The sequence below is a fragment of the Callospermophilus lateralis genome, chromosome 14 (genome assembly GCF_048772815.1).
Source record: "Callospermophilus lateralis isolate mCalLat2 chromosome 14, mCalLat2.hap1, whole genome shotgun sequence".
In the NCBI taxonomy this organism is placed as follows: Eukaryota; Metazoa; Chordata; class Mammalia; order Rodentia; family Sciuridae; genus Callospermophilus; species Callospermophilus lateralis.
The window spans coordinates 42,943,728-42,969,703 of NC_135318.1; the positions used below are offsets into that span (position 1 = coordinate 42,943,728).

Here is a 25,976-nt window from a genome sequence, read left to right on the forward strand (position 1 = left end):
GTAATCCCAGAGACTCGGGAGACTGAGGCAGGAGGATCCTGAGTTCAAAGGCAGCCTCAACAATTTAGCAAGGCCCTGACTCAAAACAAAAAGGGATGGGGGTGTGGCTCTGTGGGGAGGGAGGGAGGGAGGGAGGAAGGGAGGGAAGGGGAGAAAGAGAGAGAGAGAGAGAGAGAAAACAAAAAATTCCAAAAAGCACTTGGCCCTATTGGGAGGTGGTAGAACCTTAGTGGGAGGTCTTTAAGTCACTGGAGATGTCACAGGGGACATAGTGGGACTCAAGCTCCTTCTTTTTTCACTTTGTAGAGATGAGATTAGTAGTTTTGCTCAACCACATTTCTTCCATGATGTACTGCCCTGCAAGAGGCCTAAAGCAACAGGGCCAACAGATCATGGACTGAAAGAAACCTCTAAAACAGTAAGTCAAAACAAAACTTTTTATCTTGATAAGTACATTGTTTTGGGTATTTGTTAATATGACAGAAAGTTGACTAATACATACTCTAAAAACTGACGTTATGCCAGGCGTGGTGGCACACGCCTGTAATTCCAGTGGCTCTGGAGACTAAGGCAAGGGACAGAGAGTTCAAAGCCATCCTCAGCAAAAGTGAGGCTCTAAGCAACTCAGTAAGACCCATCATCTCAATGGCTTGCTGGCGTCACCTCTCATCACCTCTCATCACTCCTCACCACTCCCTTCTGGCAAAAATGCCATGTGTCATTCCCACTCAGCTATGGCTCTCAGCATCCCCGCCTTCTGTTTAATTAAACACCAAGCATGTAGTTAAGGGACCGTGCCTGTCTTAGGTTGTCCAATTCTACATAGCTGACCTCAAGGCGTCAGCCTCTTGTCTTAGGTTGGTACCACTGCAATTGGATCATACCCAGCATTGACTACTGGTTCAGCATACAGCCATACTTGTGGATAGGCCTTTGCACCAGTGGGTTGGGGGGAGGTTCTTTGCCTCACCTCTGTTGGCCCCCAAATTTGGCCTTGGTGACAGTGTGTGTGGGGGGTAAGGTTCTTTGCCTCACCTCTGTTGGCCCCCAAATTTGGCCTTAGTGCCAGTGGCTCTCAGCACTTATGGAAATAATCTATTCTGAGTGCTCAAAAATAAATATATAAAATAAAGCATAAAAGAAGTAAAATTTTCACAAAAATTCAATTACATTTTCCCCAAGAAATGAATACACACACACACACACACACACACACACACACACACACACTCCGTGTATTTGTGTGCATATACATATTTTCCCCCCTTTTTTGGATGGTATTAAGGGTTGAATCCAGGGCCTTGGGCATGTTAGTAGGCAAGCACTTTACCACTTTTTTGAGCCCCAAAAGTGTCTTATTCCCCATTATTACAACATGCTTTCCTTATATTAGGCTATTTGAAGTAAAACTATCTTTTTATACCAAACATTAATATAATCTCACCATAAAAGTTGACTTGAATTTCTTTATCAAAGAAAAACCAAAAAAGGATAGCAGTTCTATCTTCAGTTTACTGGACAACACACTTGAGAGTGAAAGTGCAGGCTTGTACTCTCTTCAAATTGCTTTCATGCATGTTTCCATTAATCTCTTAAAAATCACTATGTGGGGTGATTATCATTCCCTAATACATAGAAAACTCTGCGGTTTGTAAATATTATTTGCACAGTTTCAAAGAGAAGACACATTAAAAGTATGTCCAGTATTTTATTTTCCCATTTGAACCACAGAAAATCATGATTAGGGTACTAATCAATTAGACTACTCACATAGATCTGTTAAAATTCAAGTTACTTTTAATAATTTATATCTTATAAGGTACAAATATTTCTGCAAAGAAAGACCATGATGGGTTCTTTAATTTTAATTTGTTGTAACATAAACTTTACCTCTAATTGCTCATCCTCCAAAAGGTTTATAACAAGCCACCTGATGTCTTTAACTGCATCTTCATTGTTTAGGAAAATAAAGAGGTTATAAAACACCATGGTCTGGAGGTAGGTCAGTACTGTATATCTCGCATGCCAAGAACTGCTTCTTGCTGTCTGTGAGAAAAACATATAAATAATGATAATAGTACTAACAGGAGTATGAGATGCCTATAAATAACATAATATTCTAATTTAATTCTACTTTCACAGTATAGTTAGGGCAAGTTAATCTAATATTTCCTTCTGCATAAAAAGTTGTTCTATTTCAGGTAGTTATTCAGAATGTATGATGACTGAGTAACAGCAAATGAACACAAAGGTATAAGTCAATTTTAGGAGAATTATTTACAATTAATGACTATAAATTCTTCTAAGAAATGCACATTATTTTACTCTCAGTGGCAGTTAGCATCTAAAAGCAAATAAGATTAAGAACAACTAAATTCCACTACAAAAATTATGGACCATTTTAGTCTGTTGAAAATATTTTTCAGTGGCCATTAAACTAAAAATCTAAAAACTATGAGCATGTTCATTTTTATATTATATAACACATATATTACCCTAGACAAAACTAAACATACAGTATACTAATTGCAGCCAGAAATATATCCAACCACTATAGGTCTCTAGCATAGACCAGGAAATAAAAGTGAATAAAATAAAGGGGAAATGGCAAAAGGGAATCACTACTCCCATCCCTCATAAGCATTTCATATTCAATGAAGTTCAATAATTAGTTCTTTGTGTATGTAGGTAACTTTTGGCTTGTGTGATTTGACCAAGGTAAAAGAAGTTGATGGCAGAGCTAGGTATAGAATACAGATCTGTTTCTTTGGTCAACACATATTGCTTCTTGTACTAAAATGAAAATCAAAACAAAAGGAAAAAAAATAAGTTACTGTGTATACTACAGCTGATACTGTGAAATTCTTAGAATGGTAAACTAGGATCCTAACCAAAAGATATGAATATTGTAGTTAAACACTCTTACTTGGTTTAGCACCTGAAGTACCAAAGGCACTTGATGAGGGTAAAGCAACCCCTGAGACATTAATGATAAACAAAGTTTTGCATCTCTTTTCAGTTCATCATAGCTATTGTCATTTTCCACGGGGGCAATCTAGAGAACAACAATAACAACATAAATTGAACAATAACTGCCAATAAAAACAAGGGCATTCTATATACCAAAATTACATTTTACTTTTAACAACTTCTATGGAAAAATTTCAAACATACCCAAAACTAAAGAAGCATAATGAACTCCCTGTAAACTAATTATTTCAACAAAGACAAACTCGTGACTATTTTTTTTTTCATTTTTTTCTTCCCTCTGGCTCTCCTTCTCCCAAGTAAATTATGTGATGCAAACCCCAGATATTCTTCACCCATAAATACTTCATTGTATTATCTCTGAAACATCTCTTTAAAAAAGAGACCTGTTAAGTACATATTCATACATAAAACTATTTATGAAATATTTGGTAGTGGTCAAACTACCCCCCCCACACACACCCCATTATAGTATCAATGTTATTACAATTGGCTTTCTGGAACCATTCAACATAATGGTCACACACTGTGTTTAGCTGGATTTTTTTCTGGGGGTTGGGAGAGGGATAGTTTTGAACCCTATATATAGTTTTATATGTCTATATCCCCAGTTCTTTCTACTTTTTATTTTTTAAGTCAGGATCTCACTAAATTGCTGAGGCTGGCCTTAAACTTACGACCCTCCTGCCTCAGCCTCCTCTTTGCTGAGATTGCAGGTATGTGCCACTGTTCCTGGCTAGCTGAAATGTTTTAAAGCTCTCATTTAAAATTTCCTGATATCCTGTTTTGTAATTTATCCCACTGTGGCCTTCTCTGATTCTACTCCTGTATTGGCACACGCTGGCTCTAATAAGTCCTGTAAATGACCCACTGGACCTTGACGTTTGATTTTATTGAAGTTTGGGCACAACATTGAGCGATGTTTCTTCACAGATATTTAATTTTCTTTTTGTGATGAACCATTATAAAAGTAGTATAGGTTTGCAAAATGGTGATAATCATTCCTCCTTATTACCTAAAACACACATAAATAGAAAAGGTTTCCCTTATTCTGAATAATTATTTCCTATTTGTCCTACAAATGTGAACAACGGTTTAAAAAAAAAGTATTATAAATCAATTAATTTCAATAAATTTGATGGCTTTAGTTCACTTTAGTTACTCTGTACACTGGTGCTCATTTCCCTTTTCTCTATCAAAAACCTCAAATTGGATCCTGAGTCCTTAATACAAGAATCTTGGTTTCTGGTATAGCAAGATGACCTAGATTTACCATGTGCATTTCTTGCTCCAAACATGAAACGAGTCATTTCTCTAAGACCTGGTTGTTTTTTATTTAGAAACCATACCTGATTTTCTGTATTATTAAAAATTACTATTCTGTGTATTCATTCCTATTGCTATGGAATGATTCAAACTGTAGGATATCTAAACAAAAGGATATTCCATGGGCTGGGATTGTGGCTCAGTGGTAGAGTGCTTGCCTAGTACACGAGGCACTGGGTTCGATCCTTAGCACCACATAAGATATTGTGTCCACCTAAAAGGATGTTCCACAGTTCATTTCACCAGGTCCTATCCAGAGGCAATAGACACTAGAACTGTTTCCAGACTTTTTACCATGTCTTTGTGCCTAGTCATTTCACATCTTTATTGGTACACCTTTGTATAGAAAGATAGAAGTTCATTGTCATCAGAAATGATGAAAATGCATTGTGTGTGCTTTTGCTAGACATTGCCCTATGCCCTTCTTTATTGCTGATTTCTTCAGAGATTCACACCATTTGGTAACCAACACTAGATTTTTTTCACAATTAGGATGGGTGAAAAATGAAAAATTATACAGTATGGTTTTAATTTGTGAAAAGAAATAAATTTTCATCAAACATACCAGGGATTATATCAATTTAGGAGAAACAGGCAAAGTTCAGTATTATCAAATTTTTTTGCATGTCTATAACAAAGAGGAATTTGACCATGTAGGAAGCCTCTCCTTGACAAGTTTTAGGCTCTTTGAAGTCCTCTTTCTGAATAGGCTCCATCCATGATCTCCACTTTTTGGCCTACAGTGTCTAATTTTAGCAGACTCCCACTAATTCAGTTGAATAAGAACCCCCAGCCACATCTGATCACATTCTTCATTTCCCACCACTGCTATCTGACCACTCTTGGCCTGCCTTCAGCAAAAATTCTGTGAAGGCAGTCTAGGAACAATCCTAAATATATGAATCCACTATGACAATTTGTATAGGGTTTGATGGAAATCAATTTTATTAAAACAAGGCTTTCCTAGACAAATAAGAACTAAATAAAACTTTAAAGCCATATTTTTTAAATACCCCCAAAAATATAAGGGATTTGGGCTGAGGACAGTGGCTGGAGAAGTGCTTCCCTACCATATATGAGATCCAGATTTGATACCTAGCACCACCCAAAACAAACAAACAAACGAAAAAACCATATATAATATAAAAATGGCATTAAACAGTATATGGTACAAAACAAATCTGATTTCTTCATTAAAACAAATAGGGATGCTATGTTCTCCAGAAGTATATTCTTTAACATCAGTCACTGAAGAAGTTGTCCCTAAAACAAATTTTAAAAACAGTAAATAAAAAGCACCTTAAGGGGCTGAGGTTGTAGCTCAGTGGTAGAACACTGTGTATCATGTGTGAGGCACTGGGTTTGATCTTCAGCACCACATATAAAAGCCAGGCAAGGTGGCCCATACATGTAATCCCAACACTTTGAGAGGCTAAGGCAGGAGGATAGAGTTCAAAGTCAGCCTCAGCAAAAGTGAGGCACTAAGCCTCTCAATGAGACTCTGTCTCTAAATAGAATACAAAATAGGGCTGGGGATGTGGCTCAATGATTGAGTGCCCTTGAATTTAATCCCCAGTACCACTCCCCCAAAATAAATAAATAAGATTTTTGACAAGGAAATATATAACAGGCTTATAATTCAACCACACCATCATGTCTTAATTTGGTTAATCAAGAAAAAGCAGTAAGAGTACTTCTTTACAGACAAGTACACAAAGGCTTAAAAGTGGTGATTCCAAGGACTAGTAGAAGAGGAAAGGGGCATGAGAATACAAATTCTTATAAACAATTGCTGTACCATTTATATATATCTTCATACTATAGTATTTAAAAACAGAGTATATGTGAAGACATTTTGAACAATATACTAATTTTGAGAAAGGTGAGAGGAAGAACAGATAAATGTGAACTAGATATCGAGATATTACCAGAGAAAAACCTCAGTAATTGGCAGAGGAAGAGAAATAGATCAATGGAAAAAAATGGAGGTCAAAAATACTTTATACATGTGGAGTATCACTTTTGTGATATGTTTGGGGTCTGAAATGTTTCAAATTTTGAGTTTTAAAAATTTGGAATATCTACATACACATTATGTGTTATCCTGGAGATAGGACCCAAGTATAACTATGAAATTCATTTTTGTTTCATATATACCTCATATACACATAGCCCAGGGTAATTTACACAATATTTTAAATAATGCCTTGCATGAAATGAAGTTTGGCTATAGCAGCTGAAAGAGCTGATTCCCTTGAGGATGCTGAATAAACTATGTGCCTGTCTTTGACCCATCAACACATGAGGTCACGTGAAATTTTCCACTTGTGACAACATGTCAACACTCAAAAGAGTTTTGGATTTGGGAACATTTTTGGTTTTCAAACTAGGGATACTTAGCTGGCATAAAATAAAAAGCAAATACAAATGTAAGCAATAAAAATATAAAAGTGATAAAAAACAAAAGCTATTTAAAATTTTTTTTGAACTAGCAAAAGTTTAGAACGTTAAATTATTAAAAACTTACAAAATAAATGAGGCTGGAGAACTGCAAGTTTGAGACCAGTCTGAGTAATAAAGCAAGAGCCTGTTTCAAAATTTTAAATGGCTGGAGGGTATATCTCAGTAGTAGAGCACTGATTCTGGTAATGGTTTAATCCCAGTACCATCAGGGGAAAAAAAAAATGACAGTAAACTGTTAGCCCTAAGAAACTACTATTTAGCTATTAAACTATTTAGCTAACAAAGGATTACAGGCTCTTTTTCAGTAATTTTTGGGCAAAATAATTTTCCCAAAGAAATGCTATCCACGAAAAGTAACTGTACACCAATTACCACAATATTTGCAATCTTTTTCTACATGTGACATATGCAAAACTATTATTCTACAGTAGAGGAATTTTTTTTTTCTTTTGTGGTACTGGGAATCAAATTAAGATTCAGTTAAATAATACTGACATAGCAATATAAGTATGTACTTCAAACTGAGCTCTCTGCTTTATAGGAATTATTTCACTTCATCCTTGTAACAATTCTATGAGGGATACTAATATTATCACTTTAAAAAGTTAAAAGACAGTCTTATAAGTTCAGTAACTTGTAGGTCACAATCAAAAAGTCTACACACCCCAAATCCAAAGATCTCACAACTATTTTTGTTTACAAAATCATTTTCCTTAAAATCTTAAGATATATAAATATAAAGGTTTTAAAATGAAAATGGAAAAAATATTCAAACTTTTACTTTGATATATATGTATTTCAAAGATTTCTTGATTTTGATGAATATAAAACTGCTTTATCTGGGATGAAATAAACATTTTAAATAAAACAGCCTATGTACCATGTTTCTTACAATAGTTTGTCAAAATGGAATTGGTATCATGTTTTCACTTATGGTGACTTATCTTCCAAAAATAAAAGTACAGCACACATATTATGTAAAAAGTCATTTATTTTAAATCACTAACCAATAAGAGCACTCTCATGTTAATCTTGTGCCTGACACAACTCAAATACTTTTGCACACCTAGGTACCCCTTACTCTTTGTTTAGATCCAACAGATTAGTGCATTATCATATTTCATCTGAACTCTTTGGCATTTGTTAACAGCAATGCAAGGAACAGAAAATTGAGATGACATGGCACTCCTGTTATTTAATTCTGCCACTCACTTCTCAATTTGGATAGTGAGGAATACTTATTACAAATTCACTTAATTTTCATAACACCCCTAGGAGGTGAGTGATTTTTATTACTCCCTTTTTACATATGAGCAGAAAAAAATGTTCTGAGAGGTTAAGTTACTTGCTTATGGTTACAGAATTAATTCATCAGCCAAGTCTGCCTGGGTCCACAGTTCATGCTGTTAAACACTACACTCTCCACCTCTGGCTGCCTACGTAGTGAGTAACAGCAATAAAACCAAGTACAAACTACTTTAGGGTAAATTGGGTATTAAGTTTTATGAGCTACATAAGAAAGTATAAAATATCTACTTATTCATCTGGGAAAGCATATACTATATAGTTTAGGTACAAAAAAGGAACTAAAGAACAACTGCATGATCTTATTTTTTAAAAAACTGTATACAAAAATAGCATCTGGAGAAATACAAATAAAAAATTGCATATCAGCTTTCTTTGAGGTATAGACACACAATTTAAAGAGTCTGGCCCATCTTTACATTCTAGACTTTTTAAATTAAGCATGTACTTACTTTGGGGACTACTTTGGGGGGTACTTTGGGATTAAATTCAAGGGCACTCCACCAATAAGTCACACCCCCAGCCCTATTTTGTATTTTATTTAAAGATAGGGTCTCACTGAGTTGCTTAGTGCCTCGCTTTTGCTCAGGCTGGATTTGAACTCTCTATCCTCCTGCCTCAGCCTCCCGAGCTGCTGGGATTACAGGTACATGCCCCCATGCCCAGCAGCATATATTACTTCTATAAAATAACAATAAGTTAAAAAAAATGTAGGGGAATAATTAATGATAGATGGTGGTTTATTTATTTTTTTCCCTTCAGCTTTCCAAATTTTCCCTTAACAAACATTTAACTTTTATAAAGGGGGGGGGAGGGAAAGAGGGAGGGAGGGAGGGAGGGAGAGAGGAGCAGCCAGTCCGGCTGGCCAGGTGCAGTGACACAACGGCTGTAATCCTAGCAGCTTGGGAGATTGAGACAGGAGGATCTTGAGTTCAAAGCCAGCCTCAGCAACAGCAAGGTGCTAAGCAACTCAGTGAGACCTGTCTCTAAATAAAATACAAAATAGGGCTGGGGATGTGGCTCAGTGGTTGAATGCCCCTTGAGTTCAATCCCTGGTACTCCCCCTGCCCAGAGAGAGAGAGAGAGAGAGAGAGAGAGAGAGAGAGAGAGAGAGAGAGAGAGAGAAAAGGAAATTTATATATAATTACTGAAAATTTCCTTAAACTCATTTACATTAAAAAAAAAAGTGGGGGGGAAGCCATGTGTTAAGCTATTATTCACTGGTCTCTCCTCTGAAATATATGTTGGCTACCCATAATCACACAAGCATAACTGATTTTTAAATGTTACGGGGCATACTTAAATTGAACTTTCTCCATGTTTGTGAAGACTCATTCCATCTTTGACCTTCTTTTTTCCATTTACACCAATTAGTTGATATCTCATTCAGTGTGATGGATGGATGGATGGATTAAATAGTTTTTAGTTGTTGATAGACAGCTAGTTGTTTATTTTATTTATTTGTATATGGTGCTGAGAATCGAACCCAGTGCCTCACATATGCTAGGTAAGTGCTCTTCCATTGAACTACAACTCTAACTATGTTTATACCTGAACTCCAAATGCCCAAACATTATCTTCACTTACAAGCATCATCACAAAATAAACATCTCAAACATGTTCAAAATGAAAATTCTGATCCCCTTTCAAATTACTCATGTGGTCCTCCTACAGTTTAATAAGCAGCAAGTTTCTTTTAAATGCCTCTATGTTCAAATACTATACAACTCATCTATCTGGAAAACAAACTGCTGTGGTACTTTATATCTCAGGCCCCATTTACCATGATGGACTAAAGACGATTCTCATCCTCAATATTATTATACCCAGGTAAGATATGAGTACTAGTAATTATGTAATGATTTAAGTCTTTCACAAGTTTCAAATTGATTCAAATCACCTTTCTCCCCAACCTCACTCTCGCACACTTCCTTTTGCAGGTCAAAAGGGATGTACTGATTTCAACCATAACCTTACCTTAAAAAACAATGGCAGAAGCTGAAGTTGTTCTGTGACTGCTGTAGAGAAGGATCTGCCTGCACTTGCCATCAGCCACTTCAATACTATTTGGAAATAAACATGCAGAATCAATTAGAGACCACAAAGTAAGTGATATTTTAATGCTAATGTCAAATGGTCACTCTGACAACTCTTTCTATATATATATATATATATATATATATATATATATATATAGAGAGAGAGAGAGAGAGAGAGAGGGGGGGGGGAGAGAGAGTGTTAGTTCTAGAAGCACACGATAACTTTATTTTACTTGTTTATTTTTATGTGATGTTGAGCCTAGTGCCTCATACATGCTAGGCAAGCACTCTACCACTGTACTATATGCCCACACCCACAACTCTTTCATGTTATGAAAGAGATCACATATGATACTTCACATATTAGACACTAATCGATCAGGAGTATAACAACCCATAATAAAGACCATCAACCAATCCAGCATACTGACACAATTCCTCAAGAGAGAATGAAACAATCTACAAATTATTAACAACCCAAAACACAGTATATATTAAAACTAACATTTAAGAATCCTAAAGTGGATAAAATAATGACCAAGTGGCTTATACTAAGAATTCTTGATAGTATTTTAGATACAAAAACAAAAGACAAACCTGAAGAACCAAAACTATCTTTGGCCTTGTTGTCCCAGGAAACAAAAGAAAAAGCAGATAAATTAGAGCTTATCAAAACTGAACTTTTGTGCCTGACACATGGCACACACCCAATAATCTCAGCAATCTAGTAGGGTGCATAGGAGAATCGCAAGTTCAAATCCAGCTTTAGCAACTTAGTGAGGCCCTAAACAACTTAGTAAGACCCTGCCTGAAAAAATAAAAAGGGCTGGGGGGTGTTGCTCAGTGGCTAAAGGATTCTAGGTGTAATCCATGGTATCAAATCAAAACAAAAACCCTGAACTCTGTGCAACAAAGGACATTACCAAGAGAGTTTAAAAAATAAAAAGGAGATAATGCTCAGTGGTCAAGTACCCTTGGATTCAATCCCTGGTACCAAAAAGAAAAAGAAACACAGTATTTATGAACTGTCTACCCAATAAAGTACTGATATCCAGAATTAAAAGAAGTACAAGATGCTGGGTATGGTGGTGCATGCCTGCCTGTACATCCCAGCAACTCAGAAGCAGAAAGATTTCAAGATCTAGGCTAGCCTCATCAATTTAGACAGACAATCTCAGAATAAAAAATTTAAAAGGACAGTCTAGCTCAGTGGTCAACTGTTCCTAGGATCATTTCCCAGCACCTAAAACAACAAAGGAAAAAACTACAGGTAAGGGCTGGGGATATAGCTCAGTTGGTATGCACTCAGTTGAGTGCTTGCCTCACATGCGCAATGCTCTGGGTTCAATCCCCAGCACCCCCCCCCCACACACACACACAAAAACCTACAGGTAAATAGCAACCAGTAACAAAACAACCTAAAAGTGGGCAAAGAACATGAGCTAACATTCCTCCAAAGAAAATATACAAATGGCCAATAAATACAGAAAATGATGTTCAACATCACTTATTAGGTAAATGTAAATCAAAACTAGAAAAGATGATAGATATCTCTTTGTTCCCATTACTATGGCTATATAGAAAAGTGGGCAGAGGGGTCGAGACAAACCCAGAAAATAACAAGTGTTGGCAAGGATATGGAGAAATCAGAACCCTTGTGCATTTGATGACTGCAAAGTGAAATGGTACAGCTGTTGTAGAAAGCAATTTGACATTCAAAGAGATAAAGAGTAGTATCATAAAGTCCAGTAATTCCACTTTTAGGTATACCCTCAAAAAAACTGAAAGCAGAAACTAACAAAGATAGTTACATACCAACACTGAAAGTAACATTACTCATGATAAAGGTAGAAAACAATCCATATTCCTATTAACAGACAAATGTATGAAGAAAATAGTAGGAATTCATTTTTTTAATTCATGCTACAACATGGATTAAGCATAAAATACTGTGCAACATGAAATACACCAGATCTAAAAGGACCAATATTGTCTGATTTAATATTGTATGATATGAGCTACCTAGCATAAGGCAAACTCATAGAGACAGAGTAAAATGATGGTGGGTAGGAGTTACAGGAGGAAGAATGAGAAGCTATTTTTTTTTTTTTAATGGGAACTCAGTTTCAGTTTTACATAATAAAAAGAACTGTGGAAACAGACAGTGGTGATAGTTACACAACAGTGTGAATACACTTCATGCCAATGTATGCTTAAATACATAAATTTCACACCATGCATATTTTAGCAAATAAAAAATAGTGGGAAAAAACTCCAAAGGAGAATCAAAATAAATGTGTTTTCAAATGAATTTCTAGAAACTTTAGCTACTCACTAGTTTTTAAGAGTTTAATGCCCTGAGTTCGTTCATCTTCTTCACCAATTCCATTTTCTTCCATAACATGGTTCTGAATTTCTTCATCCACATCCATAAGGGGTTTTAATTTCTCTAAAATTCGAGCAGTAAACTCAGGAATACAAGGGGATGTTGTTGGCGCAGTATTTGGCAAAGAAACATCTATCATGAATATGTAGGTCAGCACACTGTTAAATGAATTACATAATAAGACATCCCATATTAACATTCAAACTGATGTTCAAAAATTGTGACCCAACCAAAATTAATTTTCCCAAGATAATTCCTGGAGATCGTCTCTATGTGTAACACAGGGTACAGTGATTGTTGACCTTTGGCCTCTGATCAGACTGCCTTCCTAGTTTATATTCAAGAGTGCTTTGTCTTGTTTCCCACAACATAACAGCAAGCAAAATTTGAGGAAGAAGAAACAATGAAACTCACCAGGAAATAATGAGCATGTATTGTTAGATATTAAAACTTTAACAAAAAGAACTCAGGAGTAATGCTGTACCACTGAGAAAATAATACCTACCTCCCTATTCTTTCCCTGACATTTTTGTAAACCTGGGTAAGTTTGGGTTCCAAGTACTTCAGTAGTCTGTGCAATAATTCAGGCACTCTCCACTCTTGCTGGGCAAGGCCACCTTGCAGTACATAAAGTCGACTAAAATTAAAGGAGAGAAGCATTGTGTTATTGCCCCTTTCTGCATTTACGTATCAACAATATAAACAATGTCTGGATTTCATATAAAACTCCTTCCATGTAATCACTTAATAGATAATGACAAATCTATATTTTTAAAATGCCATCTTTATGAAGTTTTGTTGTTGTTGTTTTTACATTGCCTACATCATTTTTTTCTGTATCACATTTAATTTCCACTACTATACAACTGGGGAAAAAAACTCTTGACTGGGCGTGGTGCCACATGCCCCTAATGCCTGCAGTTTGGGAGGCTGAGGCAGGAGAATTGCAAATTCAAAGTCAGCCTCAGTACTCAGTAAGGCTCTAAGCAACTCAGCAAGACCTGTCTCCATATAAAAAAAAAAGGGCCAGGAATGTGGCTCTGTGGAAGTACCCTTGGTTCAATCCCTGGTATAAAAACAAAAACAAACACAAACAAAAAACAACCCCCTGGACAATCTTTAAAAATTAGAATTCAAGCTGGGCATGGTGGTTCATGCCTGTAATCCCAGCTACTTAGGAGGCTGAGGCTGAAGGATTGTATGAAGAGCTAGCCTGGACAATTTAGCATAATCTCTCTCAAGACAAAAAAGGGGGGGTGGGGAGCACGTGAGCACTAAGCACTAGGATGTACCTCAGTGGTAAAGTGCCTCTGGGTTCAATCCTCTGTACCACTGGAAAAAACAATTATCATTCAAGGTTTTTCACAAACTAAATATCTATTCTTTGTTTTAATGAGATTTGTTGACTTTTTTTTTCTATTGTCAACTATCTTTCTCAAGTTTCACTTGGCCTACCAAATTGTGCAGTTTTCCTTGAAATGATTACTCTCCTTTTATGGAGGGTGGGGGCTCCAGGGGTACTTAACTACTGAGCTACTGAGCCATATCCCCAGCCCTTTTTGAGACAGGGTCTCACTAAATTGCTTAGGCTGGCTTTATACTTATGAACCTCCTGCCTCACCCTCCCTAGTTCACTAGGAATATAGGCATGTAACACTGTGCCTGGAATAATTACTCTCTTTTTTAAAAAAATTGTAGATGGATACAATATCTTTATGTTTATTTATCTTATGTGGTGCTGAGGATCGAACCCAGGGTATCATGCGTGCGAGTCAAGTGCTCTACCACTGAGCTACAATTCAAGCCCCGATTACTCTCTTCTTTATTTTTATTTATTTATTATGTTTACAGTGCTGGGGATTGAACTTGCGCAGTTAGGCAAGCACTCTACCACTAAGCTACATCCTCAGCCACTTTTCTTTATATTTTTCTTAACAAGAGAAGTGAAAAATAAGATGTGATAAAGAAGTTAGTAACTGTCAAGGAAAAAAAAAAAAAGAATCCTATTAGAAGATATGACAGTGAGAGGCTATATCTGCCATACACTGGAAATGCTAGGGTTGCCTACATTTTTCCTACTTGTTCCTAACTGAGAAATAGATTAAGTAAGAATTACAAGTTATGATGAACTGTATCACACTGTCATCCAGAAGAAAGTAATTACTTCGTCTACTACTTAGGACCATAGACAATTCACTAACACAAAATCTTTGGTATTAACTAAGTCTTCTTTTTATTTACCATGCATCTACAAAGGATCCTCCTTCACCACTCAATGGTGATTCCAATAAGAGCTCAAAAAGCCAATGAAGTTTCCGAGGATCTCTGCTTTCCTGTGTAGAAGATATAAAGTAATAATTAAACCCAGGACCTATAATTTTATAAATAAATTGTATCTAGTTATTTTAGAAATATTAAAAATGCATAAACATACAGGATTAAAACTAAAACTGATCAGTCAAATACAAATGTAGGGGCTGGGGCTGCAGCTGGGGCTGTAGCTCAGTGGCAGAGTGCTTGCCTTGCACATGTGAGGCAGTGGGATTGATCCTCAGCACCACATAAAAATAAGCAAATAAAATAAACTCATGCTAAAGGGGAGGGAGGAGAAGGGAGGGGGCATAAGGGTAGGAAAGTCGGTGGAATGAGATGGACATCATTACCCTTGTAATGTACATGTATGTGCACACGTATGAAGACACGAATGGTGTGACTCTACTTTGTGTACAACCAACCAGAGATATGAAAAATTGTGCTCTATACATATAATATGAATTGTAATGCGTTCTGCTGTTATATATAACAAATTAGAATAAAAATTAAAATAAAGGCATGCTGTCCATTAAAACAACAAACAAATGTAATTCTTCTCATAGCTCATGTCAATAGGGACAAATTGTTAGGTACATGGATTGTCCTTAAATTGAAGTGTGCTGAGCTATGAACATACGTGGAGTCAAAAATAACACCTATAACCTTGTTCTGTGTGAATTTTAGTATATGTCAACTACATTTCAAATATGTGATTTGACTCGACAAATTAAAAATGCATTCTGCTGGTGGAGTGCCACCCAACTGTTAGGAGGCAGAGGCAAGAGGATTGCAAATTCAAGGCCAGCTTGGGCAAACTAGTGAAACCCTGTCTCAAAATAAAATGTTAAAAAACAAAAATGGCCAGGGAGATAGGTCAATGGTACAGCACTTGTCTAGCATGCACAAATGCCTGGGTTCCAACCCAGCACTGTAATAAAAATACTATAAGTAGAGAAGATAAAAAATAAAAATACTATAAGTAGAGAAGATATCAAAATCCTTTGGAGGATGAGAAACCTATGAACAAGATTTAAGATTCAAGTGGCATAATGAGGTTTACATTTGGACACAGGGCATAAAAAAATCTGAGCAGTTATGTAAGACAAGGAAGCAGGAGAACTTACACAGGATGTTGCTATGCAAGTTCCCCAGTCATTATAAGTTTCTACTGTAATGTTGGACAAAGCTGTTCTAAGCAGAGGGCACAGAAGCTCCCAAAGCTTCTCCACCTACTCAAAACAAAACACATGGGTAAAAGTGAGCAATACTCAGAACATTTTTCTTAAATAGCTCTTCCTGGAAACGCATAAACTGATAGATCATTTAAATTATTTTCTAGAAAATACAAATAATCCAAGAAAGCAATTCAGCATTTTCTCATTGTATATATTTAGGTACAGGTCAAAATTTCTCCCCAAAACACTATACAGGAAAAAGAGGAGAAACTTCATATGGTTCCTTATAAAATCTGTCCTACTGAGCAGTCCTCTTTTTAGAAGGAAAAATAGAGGGGAAAAAAATGGGGTGGGTGAGGAGGGTGGGGTGAAAATAAAAGATCAGGGATAAGAAGAAGGGGATTGAGGAGGAGGGAGGAGACAGAATAAGGGAAAAACAGTGGAATGAATCTGACCTAACTTCCCAATGTACATATATGAATATACTATACTTATCATTATGTATATCCACAAGATACTAATTTTACCCCCCCACACAAAAAAAGGTAAATAAATAGATCAGTAGAGTTGAGAAAAGGAAACAGGGGGAGGGAAGAAGGGGAGGGTAAAGGCAAATACTGGGGACTTTATTTGGAGCAAATTATATCCCATGCATTTATAATTATGTCAAAATGAATCCTGCTGTTATGTGTGTGTGAACAGTATAAACCAATAAAATAAAAATAAATAAATAAATAAATCACAAAAAATAAAAAATAAAGTGAAAGGGAGCCTTAATAGTGATGCCAAAACTCCACTCCAGGCCTAAACCAAGACTGTCTCATGTTACATTTACCATACTATATGCAACATACTTATTTACATATCTATTCCCCTTCTGGATAAGATTCTAAAAGTCAGGGAGTGTATAGTGTTTATGATGTACATTTATTTCTCAGAGAATAGGTGGAGGGGGTCCTCTTAAATTTTTTAGTAACAGTACACTGGACTAAATAAAATCACAATTTTTAACTTTTATATGTTTATCAAGGCCATTTGACTGAATCTTAAAATAGAAGGCAATGACATTTTAATATAATTTAGGATTTAGCCTGGGGTATAATCTTTAAATTGTAAGTATTTATCATAAATAGCCTTTTAAAAACTGTTTCGCTGTACAGAGACTGAATATATATGTGTGTGCTTCTCAAAAGTTAATGAGAATCCCAACTGTGATCTTGATAAAAATGCAGATTATGATTAATCTGGGGGTGAGGGGCTGAGATCTTCCTTTTCTAACAAGTTCCCAAATGATGCCCATGCTGCAAGTTCACTGGACTTTATTTAATTATTATTATTTTTAAATTGTTTGTAGTATAGAGTATTGAAACTAGGGATGCTCTATTACTGAGATAGCCAGCCCTTTTTATTTTGAGACAGGGTCTCACCAAGTTGCTTACAGCCTCACAAAATTTGCTGAGGCTGACCTCAAATTTATAATCCTCCTGCCTCATGCTCTCAAGTCACTGAGATTACAAGCATGTGCCACCATGTCTGGCTGGACTAAAAAGTTGGGGTTTTTTGTTTGTTTGTTTGTTTTTTAAGACAAACAGGGAGGGAGGGTTTGAGATAAAATTTCTGCCAAAAGCATCAGGCAGTTTTTTAAAAAGAAGGATGAGATATGATTTGGAAAATAGGTAACTCAAAAGTGGCTCAAGCTGAACATGGTGGTGCATGTCTATAATCCCAGCTACTTGGGAGGCTGAAGCAAGAGGTTCACAAGCTCAAGGTCAGCCTGGGCAACTTAGAGAGACCCTGTCTGAAAATTTAAAAACAGAAAGGGCTTGGACCATAGGTCCAATCCATAGTACTGCCCGTCCCTCCCCCCACCACAAAGTGCTCTAGTAAAGATAGGACAAAGACATGTGCAACATGTTTAACACTCCTAAAGATGGCCCCAAACAAATATGTTCTCTTTGAAGAAACAGTGGCCTATCTCATATTTAAGCATTCCTTATATTTGACCATGTTCTTTTCAGTCTATGCATTTTCTTAACCAATTAACCTTAGGGCAGGGTGTGCAACTAACTCTTACAATTAAAAGAGTGATATTCTAAAAAAGGAGTTCCAACTTAAACTGTTAGCAATTTGGGAAGGGAAATACAGAGGAGCAAAGATGCTTACAAAAAGGATTTGTGAGGCAAGAGAGGCTTCATGAAAGGAGAAGCCCATATGCAGCACCAGCTAAATGATGAAAATACAATATAAACAGTCTCCAAGATTTTCCTACTTTTAAGAGAAAACAGAATTATTTTCTTTTTCTATGATATATCCTGACAATCCTTCTCCACTATTTTAGCAAATAACTCCAATTTTTAATGACAATTGAATGTTGTCTATTGATCGCAAGTTTTTAGCACATGCTCAAACAATATATACCACATTTTATAGATCAATATCATTTCACTTTTAGGTATCAATAACAATTGTGGTAAGAATTCTATATAAACATATACTATAAAATTACATCACCTTTTCAAATGTCCAATGCTTAGAACCTCGGATTAAACCAGCTATAATTTCTGCAACACATCGCTGGGTACTTTCATGAGAATCTGCAACCAAACGTTCTAAATGGGGCTTCAGAACTGGCAGAAAGGCATCATCAAAATTTCTAAATATACCCTACAAAAACAAAGAAAATTCAGTAATTAGGTAATTCTTCCTTAATTTAGAGTCAAGTGATTATTATTTTTTACATAATGGTGCTTCAGATTCTAAGCATTCTCCCCTTTAGAACTGCTTTAACAATGTCTGAGTTAAAATGATAAGGCTGCCATTTTACCTATCACATTAAAATGTAACTAAATAAGACATTAATAATCTTTTGTTTAAAAAAATTACACACCCCCCGAAAAAAGAATAAAATGCATAGTATTACTTTTGCTTCATTACAACACTAAAAAGTTTCCTGCATTCATTAAAATAAAAATCTTGAAGTTAAGCCAAGATCAATGATTAATATAAATTCCAGTGCCATGTTTATGAAGACAGATGGCTAAATTCAAACTTTGATCCAATATTTAAACCTTATAAACCTACAAACAAAACAGTCACTGAACTTTAAGAAGACAATATATAAATAATATAGTTACCTTAAAGAGGCAAAAACGTCGGGGATTAAACTTATCTTTTCCTTTTCTGTCTTCTAAAGATAGAAAAGTAATTAACTGTTCAACAAATTTAGGATCAGAAAAATGATCAAATATAATCTGTTCTGCCTATAAAGTTAAAAAAAAGAACAATGTTCAGGAATTAAAATCTATTTAAAAACATGATTCTGAAAACTTTTTAAAATTGTAAGATTTTGATTCAATGGAAGGCTGTTATTTTGTTCTGAAGAATTTTTAGTTCTCACAAAAACTATAATGTTTTCTAGAACCAAAATAAATACCTCCCTTCTAAAATTGCTACATCCTTAAGAATAGGTGGAAGTTTTTCTTGACGTCTTTAAGTCTGGGTATCATATCTCATTCTGTGAATTAAATCAACAAACATTCTGCTTGAGAAATGAAAACTTAATTATGTTGCCTGTATTTGCATGACACCAAAAATTAAAAGGAAAACTTTCTTCAGAATCAGCTAAGTTGGATCACTATTATTATGAAGACATAAACTTAAAACTCATTATTTCTCAATGTGATAAATGTAACAAGTTCAAGGAAGAGTAAGTAGTTTTGGCTTTAATCTATGAACATCTATTTACTCAGTACCCATCATTTATATGCAATATGGTTAAAAATCAGCAAGTGTCTTTGACTTCAAGAAGCTTGTATCAATTCCAGCTTCATTAAGCACAGGAGAATTCTGCTGGAGAAAGGCCTTATGAGTGCAGAAGATCTTTTAGCCAAAAACGCCCCAGAAAATTCACACCAGATAAATACATAAAATAGAAAAACCTCAGACAGAAATATGATCTGATTTATCACTGTGAACTATATTTTTAAAAAACAACTTATAAAATACAGATAACGAGATTATCCTCATAAATGTTTAAGTGTATAGTTCGGTGGTCATTCACATTATTGTGCAACAAATGTCCCAAAGTCTTTTCATCTTGGAGCTCTATACCCTTTTGCCAACTCATTTTCTACTCTACCCAGCCCCTGAAATCACCACTCTATGAATTTCACTGGTACTGGTACTCTCTATTATGAAAATTAAGTTTTGGTCTTATTATTTTATGGTTTTTACTTATAGTTTCTTTAAAATGATTAGAATTCCTATCCTTTTTAAAGCTGAGTAAAATCCCATTATAGAGGGAAAAAACAAAAAACTATGTACCAGACAAAACTGATAAGAACTAGCAACTAACTACACAAAAGCAGCACCCAAGGGAGTGCTAAGCAGAACGCTCGCTAAATTCAGAGTAGCCTTAGATACATTGAGACCTGTGTAAATTGGCAGTAATAGGTGTTGGGACAGTAGTACACATTCACTGAGATATCTAAACTAGTAAAAATGATCTGAACTGGAATTGAAATAAATCTTACAGTAAGATGCGAATTTTTTGAAATCATGGTGAAATGAATGCTTACCTCTGTCATATCCTCCCTGCTTCTGCCAAGCTTAGGCTGCTCTTCCACACCAGCATAAACAACCATATTCCTACACAGTAAGAGTTTATATTTGTAATATATAAAGGAAAAAAAATTAGAACAACACAGATGAAAAATATTAGCAGGAACTTTTAATAAAGTCTAAGTGATGTTAAGTTTCAAGTTATGAATGTCAATGAAAGTCTCAGTGTAAGCTGGGCATGGTGGCACATGCCTGTAATCCCAGTGGCTCCAAAGGCTGAGGCAGGAAGAGTGAGAGTTCAAAGACAGCCTGAGACAAAGAGAGGCACTAAACAACAACAACAAAGAGAGACTCTGTCTGTAAATAAAATTCCAAAAAAGTCAGTGTGGATGTGGCTCAATGGCCAAGTGTCCCGAGTTCAATCCTGGGTACACCACTCTCCCCTGCCAAAAAGTCTTGGTCTAAAAAGTCTATCATATCATTGTGTCCTTGACTGACATAAATTAATGGAATCAATAGTGAAGTATTTTATGGTCTAATTTACAAGTGGACACATTATAAATAGGAATATATTTAAAGCAGCTTTTTTTTTTTAAGTTTTCGGCAGACACAAAATCTTTGTTTGTATGTGATGCTGAGAATCGAACCCAGGGCCGCACGCATACCAGGCGAGCGTGCTACCGCTTGAGCCACATCCCCAGCCCTTACAGCAGCTATTAATAAACTCTTTTGCAATATAATTATGGTATTAAGAAAAGCTAGGACTTGGGCTGGGTTATATACTCCAGTGGTGGAGCGCTTGCCTGGCATGTGTGAGGCACTGGGTTTGATCCTCAGCACCACATAAAAACAAATAATTAAAATAAGGAATGTTTGGAGCATGATATTTCCTATTTAAAAAAAAAAAAAGAAAAAAGGCTAGGACTTTTAATACAAGGAAAGAAGCAAGAATGAGACACACACTGGCAGAGCAAAAGAAAGAGAGGAAGAGGGAAGGAGAAAAACCTTCAAGTGTCTCTGAACCTCCATAGACATCCAACTCTGATAAATCACATCAAAAGCTTTTTAATGATGAGGTATATGCTAAGTTGGAACTTACTTTGGCCAAGTATAGTATCCCCAGTGAGTTTTTTCAACAAAGCAACTTGACTCCCATTCTTTTTTAGTTCTTGGTATACTTTTGCTATTATAATGCAGCCAATGATTATCAGGCCTATCACCAGCAAGAATTTGGGTGGGTTTAGGATATCCACCTAAAAAAACAAAAAACAATCAAATTTGATTAAAAACATTTATACACAGCTAGGCGTGGTAGCATATGCCTGTAATTCCAGCAGCTTGGGAGGCTGGGGCACAAGAATTGCGAGTTCCAAGCCTGCCTCAGCTATTTAGCGAGGCCCTAAGCAACTTAGCAAGACCCTGCCTCTAAATAAAAATATAAAAAGGGCTGGGGTTGTGGCTCAACAGTTACACACCCCTGGGTTTTCCCCGGTAACACCCTCTGCCAAAATAATGTTTATAAAATTATTTTCAAATCAATAGTGCTACTATAACTGTCTTTATAACAAGGCACCATCTAATAAAATTCTCTCAAAAGACCACATAGGGTTGGAGGTGCAGTTCCACGGCAGAGCACTTGCTTAGCATACATGAGGCCTTAGGTATGATAGCCAGCACTGCAAAAAACAAAACAACAATAACAACAACAACAACAAAAAACCCTACATATAAATGAGCAATTAAGGGAGTAACTTAAACCAGAGGAAAAAAGATATGATTATCCACTAAATGATTTTAGAATACTTATTTGGGGGAAGAATTATGCAACAAACTTCTTCCTATCAGCAAAATTAGAAGGATTAATTTTGTTAAAAAATTTAGCTTTGAATTAATTTTAAATGTACAGACCTTAAGAAATCCCCACATATCCTTCACTCATATACCTCAAATTTTGACATTCTCTTTCTCTTCACATATATACACAAATTTAGAGAACAATTTTAGTTGAAACTCATATTGTCCCTTTACCTACAAGGTATTTCTGTGTGTACTATAAATAAGAATATTCATTTCCTAGCCTAAACAAATCTTTCAATGAATGATCCTATACAATCATTTTAGCAACATATATTATTGAAATTGTCAGTTATCCCAGTAAATGTCCTTCATAAACGGGAAAAAAATTTTAAGCTTTTTTCTCAATCTGTGCTCTAATTTAGAAATAAACAAAGGAGGGCTGGGGATGTGGCTCAAGTGGTAGCTCGCTCGCCTGGCATGCATGCGGCCCGGGTTTGATCCTCAGCACCACATACAAATAAAGATGTTGTGTCTGCCGAAAACTAAAAAAAAAAGTAAATATTAAAAAAAAAAAAAAAAAAGAAAGAAAAGAAATAAACAAAGGAGATGTGGTCATTAAATGCAATGTTTTAACCAATGATTGGTTCATTTATCAGGAAAAAGAAAGGTTTTCCTTTTGAAACATATTGATGATACAGTAAGGTATAAAGAAGAAAATCAAATTTGTCCCTAATCTCATCACTCAAAGAAAAACTTTTAATGAAGCGATAACAGCTATTTTAATCTTCTGAAATACAGCTTCTGAAATACAGCTGAGTAAATAATTAGTATAATTGTTCTGTAAGTGAAAAAAATAATGTAGATAGTGTATATTTGCCCAAATGTGCATCTTAGAGATACCTATATTTGGTCTGGGATGTAGCTCAGTGGCAAAGCCCTGGGTTTGATCCCCAGTTCCAAAAAAGACAAAAAAAAAAGAACCCCACCAAAAAACAAATAAATAAATAAATAAGATTAGAGATACCTATATTAAAAAAACAAAGGGTTGGGGGTGTGGCTCAGTGATAGAGCACTTCCCTAGGTTCAACCCCCAGCACAACAAAAATAAAAACAAAGTGAAGACACAGAGTCAATCTACTTTTGTAAATACTTACGTTACTATTCTCATACTGTCTCATACTGTCACTGTCTCATACCGTCACTGTTCTCATAAGTTGTGTTAATATCTATAGAACAATACTTAAGACCAAGAACCATAATTTATACATATCAAGAAAAATGTATAGATTTTATTGAAAAGCACTACTAATTATTTTTGGTAATACTTACTGATTTCATAAGGGTTGATAGTTAACTTTTTGTGTGTTCTCTTTAGCTGCTTGAGAATTCCAGTAACAGCTGAGATAGCCATCTAGAAAACAGGTGCCATACAAGAATCAAAATTTTTAAAACCTCTTAAAAGACTGACTGCTTTACCCAAAACAGCTGCTGGATTTTATTTCTTACAAAAACACTTCCGCCAATAACAGATGGTAAGAATGTGAGATCTGACTGGGAATGAGTCATTGGCAACTGCCATTCTTCAATCTTAACCCAAGTTCTTTAGAACTTCAACCTTTTCTTTGTTCGGCTACTATCTGCTCATTTTTCACATCTCAGCCTAAGCATCTTTTTAAGAATTTTTCTCCAATATACTAGATAGTACCCTTCTTTAAGCCAATAATACTTTGAGAGCAAAATAAAAAAAAAAAAAAAAGTTATGCTGTATATTTTTCCCCTTGTGCACACCTAATTTTCTAAATTTTCAAAGTCAGTCTTTCTGATTAGCCTACAAACATTTTCCCTACTGTATCTTCAGTGTTGAATGTAGAATGCCTGAACATGCCCTCATATTTACTGAATGAATTACTATTGTCTCTGAATCAACAAAGAGAGATTTCAAGTTAATAATCTTCAATGTGTTTATAGGGTATGTATATATGCATGTAAAGAAACTGCATGCTTCAATGAGATGAATATTCTCACACCCAATTTAGTAGCTAAAAAAAGTATTTACCTTTCGAACTACAATTGCATCATGGTTGAGATTCTCAACAAAAAAACGTATGGCACGAAGAGGCAATACTCGATCATCTCTCAAGAGTAGAGACAGAAGTCCAATGCCTATATGTTCAAATTTCCAGGGCCTTAAAAGGGGGACAAGTCAAAAAGCACACTACTCATAAAAAATATTGGTATTTGCAATATAAAGTTTCTCAAGAATTAAACTACCGAAGAACAATAATGCCATAATTAACCCCAAACCTCTCCTCCATCCCTTTCCCGTTTAGTTTTCTTCTAAACACACAATTCAGATTATGATTTTTTGTGACATAGTCAGTCACAGTCTTCCATGTAGAAATTCTCTATACATCTAAGATAAATGTCTTCATCATTTTTTTTTTTTTTTAAGGGCTGGGGACATAGCTCAATGGTAGAACGCTTGTCTGGCACACACAAGGTTTTAAGTACGATTAGCTGGCACCATGTTACAAGGTGTGGAGAGGGGGGCTTTTTGTACTCACAGATTTCTTTGTTCCACACCATCCAGTAAAGTGTTTACCAAATTCTCATAGTTCCTTAATAAAATAAAATTCAGGTGAGGTATTGTTTTACTACAATACTAAGAAAAATATCAAATAACATAAACTCAAATTCTAACCAAATTCATCCTTACTATATTTCTCAACACCAGATTGTAAAAAAGGCCTAGTAAGAAGCCAGCCAAATAAAAACAGACTGGGAGAACAAGAAGGGCTGGGTACAGAGAATAACAGTTGTTTCTGAGCAGACATTCTGAAGTGAAAAGTAAATCTATAACTAGCATCCAATTAGGAATGGTCTATCATATATGTTATGTTGGCTATCTGAAATTAGATAGGCTATAAGAGTTTCTAAAGACTTTTTAGAAAAAAAAAGCCTGAACAGAGGTGTGTACCTATTAGTTCTAGTACTCAAGAGAAGCTGAGGCAGGAGGATCACTTGAGCTCAGGAGTAAAAGGGCAGCTTGAGCAACATAGACAGACCCTGTCTCAAAAAGTATATAGGCGGGTTGGGGCTGTAGCTCAGTGGCAGAGCATTTGCCTAGCATCTGTGAGGCCCTGGGTTCAATCCTCAACATCACATTAAAAAAAAAAAAAAAAAAAAAAGCATTCTGAACATTTACAACTACAAAAAAAAAATGCTTTTTTAAAAAATGATACTTGTCTATTAAAAAAAAAGTATATAGGCATAATCATATACTACATATACTACAAGGCATGGCCAAAATCAAGTTAGAAAGGCTCCTGCTTGAATGTTATCAAACCACTCTATTTTCAAAAGTGCAAAAATACTCTGATACCAAATATGATAAAAAACAAATTATTGTTAAGAGCTATTAAGCAATACATATGTTGAACTTCAACTTAGGATTTAATAACAGAAACAACAACACTTCCCATGAAAAAGTTGGAATACAATTAACCTTTATTTTTACAATGCTAATTTTCAATCTCCATAGATTAAAAATAAAAATTAGAGCTCTTTGCAATAATTATTTCCCAACTCTTTTGTATTTTCTCAAAAGTCAAGTAAACATGTCAT

General features: G+C 35.5%; 1 protein-coding gene across 1 annotated transcript in view; it reads right to left on the minus strand.

Annotated features, from left to right (window-relative positions):
* The window catches only part of Psme4 (proteasome activator subunit 4), a 97,680-nt gene that overhangs the window by 5,887 nt on the left and 65,817 nt on the right, over window positions 1–25,976 (minus strand). Inside the window, exons 30-43 of the mRNA XM_076833980.2 lie at window positions 24,917–24,970; window positions 24,409–24,538; window positions 23,682–23,763; window positions 21,655–21,808; window positions 20,573–20,642; window positions 19,130–19,255; window positions 18,507–18,659; window positions 15,945–16,049; window positions 14,749–14,840; window positions 13,013–13,144; window positions 12,457–12,665; window positions 10,060–10,145; window positions 2,927–3,055; window positions 1,891–2,046 (exon numbers count right to left, since the gene is read on the minus strand). Coding sequence (XP_076690095.1) covers window positions 1,891–2,046; window positions 2,927–3,055; window positions 10,060–10,145; window positions 12,457–12,665; window positions 13,013–13,144; window positions 14,749–14,840; window positions 15,945–16,049; window positions 18,507–18,659; window positions 19,130–19,255; window positions 20,573–20,642; window positions 21,655–21,808; window positions 23,682–23,763; window positions 24,409–24,538; window positions 24,917–24,970 — 1,678 coding nt within the window. The remainder of the gene's footprint in view (window positions 1–1,890; window positions 2,047–2,926; window positions 3,056–10,059; window positions 10,146–12,456; window positions 12,666–13,012; window positions 13,145–14,748; window positions 14,841–15,944; window positions 16,050–18,506; window positions 18,660–19,129; window positions 19,256–20,572; window positions 20,643–21,654; window positions 21,809–23,681; window positions 23,764–24,408; window positions 24,539–24,916; window positions 24,971–25,976) is intronic.